The sequence below is a fragment of the Phodopus roborovskii genome, unplaced genomic scaffold (assembly GCF_943737965.1).
Source record: "Phodopus roborovskii unplaced genomic scaffold, PHOROB, whole genome shotgun sequence".
Classification (NCBI taxonomy): domain Eukaryota; kingdom Metazoa; phylum Chordata; class Mammalia; order Rodentia; family Cricetidae; genus Phodopus; species Phodopus roborovskii.
Window position 1 is genome coordinate 4427992 of NW_026126447.1, and position 4538 is coordinate 4432529.

At 34.8% G+C, this 4538-nt stretch overlaps 1 protein-coding gene across 1 annotated transcript; it reads left to right on the forward strand.

Annotated features, from left to right (window-relative positions):
- Positions 1-546: 546 nt before the first annotated feature.
- LOC127224884 (nascent polypeptide-associated complex subunit alpha-like) lies at positions 547-1228 on the forward strand. The gene is given in 2 exon segments (XM_051188033.1): positions 547-879; positions 882-1228. Coding segments are annotated over 2 exon segments (645 nt in total). The 5' UTR covers positions 547-581.
- Positions 1229-4538: the final 3310 nt, after the last annotated feature.

Genomic DNA, 4538 nt, shown 5'->3' on the forward strand with positions numbered 1-4538 from the left:
TCTGATTAGGGTATAGGGTAGTGTTTATTCGGAATTTTAGATAGGAGATACATTAAAGTACAAGATGTAGAATTATTCCTCAGAGTCTGTCAGAGCATACATGATTGGTCAATTATATTACCTGATTCCCAATGAACTATAGATATCCATGACTTGCCCTAATACAGAAATATTACTCAGCAGTTACAGTCCACTAATACATATTTTAACTAAGTTTTTCTTTTAAACGATAAGTTCATGTTTGTTATAAGCATTTAGAATACTGAGGGACACTTTAAATTACCATCATCTGGCATCCACTACTGAGAGATGAACAGTAAGTGAATGATTCCTTATGGATACATATACTGAAAATGATACAAGATTTTATACAAATAGAAAAATTACTGAACATACTGTTCTTAAAGAACCTGTCTTATTTTTCACTCAACAATATGTTATGGGCATCTTTCCATGTTAATAAATATAGATTTAAATTATCATTTTAAATTGCAGCCTCGTTAAAGACTACAATGCTTTACAGAGACAAGAAACAAATGGCTCTTCCCGCCGCCATCTTGGTTCCGCGTCCACTGCACAAAATGCCTGGTGAAGCCACAGAAACAGTCCCTGCTACAGAGCAGGAGTTGCCACAGCCTCAGGCTGAGACAGAATCAGGAACAGAATCTGACAGTGATGAATCAGTACCAGAGCTGGAGGAACAAGACTCCACACAGTCAACCACACAACAAGCCCAGCTGGTGGCAGCAGCTGAAATTGATGAAGAACCGGTCAGTAAAGCAAAACAGAGTCGGAGTGAAAAGAAGACAAGGAAGGCTACATCCAAACTGGGTCTTCGACAGGTTACAGGGGTTACTAGAGTCACTATCCGGAAATCAAAAAAATCCTCTTTGTCATCACAAAACCAGATGTCTACAAGAGCCCAGCTTCAGACACCTACATAGTTTTTGGAGAAGCCAAAATTGAAGATTTGTCTCAGCAAGCACAGTTAGCAGCTGCTGAGAAATTCAAAGTTCAAGGTGAGGCCGTTTCAAACATTCAGGAAAACACTCAGACTCCGACTGTACAAGAGGAAAGCGAGGAGGAAGAGGTTGATGAAATGGGTGTGGAAGTTAAGGACATAGAATTGATCATGTCACAAGCAAATGTGTCCAGAGCAAAGGCAGTCCGAGCCATGAAAAACAACAGTAACAATATTGTAAATGCTATTATGGAATTAACGATATAACTATTTGACAGCAAGGTCGCTCCTACCCCAACCCCCTTTTTGGTGTTTCAGAAGTGAACTACAGCTTGGTTTGAAATTTGTACTGTTTGTATCACAAATAAAATTATAGCTTCTTGTTGAATGAACTAAAAAAAACAAACAAACAAAAAAAAGAAACAATAAATGTTCTCCCATCTCCACTCCAGCCCATTGCAGAAATAATTTTGGCAATAACCTTAGCATTTAGTCAAACAGGTATTTCATAATATTTTAACCACAATGATAGTTATAATTATGAATTATTTTAGCAAACTTTTCAGGATTTCAATCTTTTACATATTACAATATATGGCTATATTAGCAAACTCATTGATCACCTTAGTATTTTTTAAATCAAACTTTTCAGTAGCTAAATCCCTACATAATATTCTTCTTAAAACCTACAACCTACATTAATGAATATATGAACTGAATGTAATCCTTTATTGGAAATACAATATCATAGAAGGCAGTGATGATTTTATCCCAATTGATGACAGCATGGTCTTTCTCTTAATAAACTAGTACAGAGTCCTTAAATGAATAAATAAATGTGTTGATTTTATATAGGAAGGAGGTAGGATTATGGAAATCTTTGTTTCATCTTTTGTGACATCTTTTGTTCAATTTTTAGAGAAGTCTAGGTAGAAAAAGTATCCAAAAGAAAATTGCTGATAATTTTTTAAAGTCAGTACATTGAGGTCAAGAGAAACATCCATGGAAGATGATGACCAAAAGATATTTCATAATACTTTTCATCATTTTTATGATGCCATGCCATTAATCATAGGCTCCCATGCTTCTAGAGTTTTAACAAATTCATACTGTGTAGAAAGGGGCCTATGAACTACCCATATTGAGTATTACTGTAAGTAATAGCACTGCAATGGTGAAAACTGTCATGGAACACTTGACCAGGTGTTTATGCGAAGAAAGAATAAAGTTGAAGTGCTGTGTGTCAAAGCCAAGACAATCAAAATATTTCTGGGGGTTAATATGAAAGCTGATTTTTAGGTTTTATTTTATCTTGGAGACAGCTGAGGGTCTGAGTGAAGTAATTAAAATAATAAATGGAAATTCAACATTCATCAGAGAAAATTGCAGTGAGTCAATTTTTGTTCTTTCTTTTATGTTTGTAAAGTGTTCTCTCTCATTATCGCAGATATTGAGGTTGTGAATTCATTGTGTGCTCTATATAGAGAAAAATCTTCTACTCAAATTGGATTTGTACACAACCCTATTTTTTTGTTGTTGATTGTCTACTTAAATTAACTTCCCCTAATGAGACACAGATTCAATGAATATACCTATAATTTACTGGCTGTGAAATTAGTTAGTCTGGATAATTCATCCCATGGGTGACAAGGGTGAGATCACAGTGAGCCAGCAGGTGAGAATGAAGAATGTAAAAATGGCTTCTTTGCTAATATATCCACAGAATTTATGTGGAGAATGCATACAACAAAGCTAACCTGTAGGTGACCCCAGTTTGTCTCCAATCCACCTTCACGCCCCAGTCAGCTCATTGGAGCTTGGCTAGGTTAAACCTGCTACTAAAAGTGTAAAGCCACCAGATGTCAATGTTGATGCACATTAACTTTGACAAAAGCACATTATTTGCAAAAGACCCAAAACTAAAATAAAATTACCTAGTGTAGGCAATGAGGTTGATTAGCAGTGGGGTTATAGAATATTCCTATAATTAAGTATTTCCTTGTTGTGTCTGATAAATAAGTAACTTCTTATAGACATCATCCTTATCTTCAAAATTCTTTATAAGACTTTTAGGATTAGACTATCATTCAATTAACAATATTAACAAGCATCCAAACAAATTCCCACACATTTGGGTCTATTGTTTTTACTAAACAACAGTAATACTAAATGTGTATAAGTAAATTATATTGTATTTCAATAAAAAACAATTACATTTTTAAACTAACACTAAAAAGCATTATCTTTGTATTCATATATGTGTAGTTTTGTATGTGCAAGGTAAATATAGAAGGTCTCACATGTGTATGTTTGTACTTATATAGAGAGGTTGGAAGTCAGTTGCATTATATTGCTCAGTTGCTCACTACCCTAAATTTTGAGATAGAAGGTTATAGCATTCATGCCCTCGTGGAAGGGTAACAAGCACTCATGAACCCTCTCTTTTCCTCTTGAAAATATCTTGTTAACTGAAGTGGCTAATTTTTCTAAATTTAATGTAATATCAGTATATTTAACTTAAATGTGACATTGTTAAATCTACAACCCAAACTTTCCTACATTCTTTTTAATCCATATTCTGCTGATAAAATAATGCACAAAGGAAAGTCCCTGCTATTAGTAATTTTGCTTTGAATAATTTCTGCAGTGTTTCCTTTCTTTCTGCCTACCTGTTCCTTTTCTTTCTGTTTCTTCTTTAAGCCCGTAACTTCCTATGAAGAACAATGTATTTCTCTATTAATTGCATGTTATCATGTATTGCCAGGTGATGGTAGCACATACCCTTAATCCCAGTACTCAGAGGCAGAGGCAGAGGCAGAGGCAGGCAGAACTCAGTGAGTTTGATGCCAGCCAGATCTACAGAGCTAGTGACAGGACAGACTCCAAATCTACACAGAGAAACTGTTTCAAAACTATAATGAATAGTAGTTTGGAAAATATTATGTTTTTCTTTAAATTTTATAGATTTCTCTATTGTCAGACAAGTGGCAAATATTAAAGCATAGTCTCGCAAGTGTAAATTAAAGGATAAATTTAGCATTTGGGAAAATGTTTACTTATTTTTTTGGAGATGTTATTGTTATCAATTTGATAATTTTGTTAATAATTTAGACAATGGAACTACATTTAAAATGACTAAATGAAAGGGATACAAAAGAACTGTTTATTTTGTGAGCTTCATTCCCAGGGCAATATAAGGATGATTTTTCATTTTGTCTCTACAAAGGTACCCTGGCACAGGAGATTTTTTTAACTTATTTATTTTTTTTCCTTCTTGTCATTTTTTTCCCCGAACTACACTAACAGTTCCCATTTCCACTCTAAATTCAGGGCATGATGCTGCCTTGTGCCTTTGGAAGGAGAATGTTAAAGAATGCAATGGAGCAGTGAGGCAGAGAGAGACTCTTGAGCCAGTTGGAATTGTCTGATCACAGGGGACCCACAAGAAGATGTTGGGTCAAGGAAGAAGTGAGTATTTTTAAAAGGAGGTAGTTATTAAAAATTCTATCAGTAAGATATCCAAGAAGGAGTTTCCCTCTGGGGGAAATGGAGAACTCACTTATGGAAGTCAATTCAA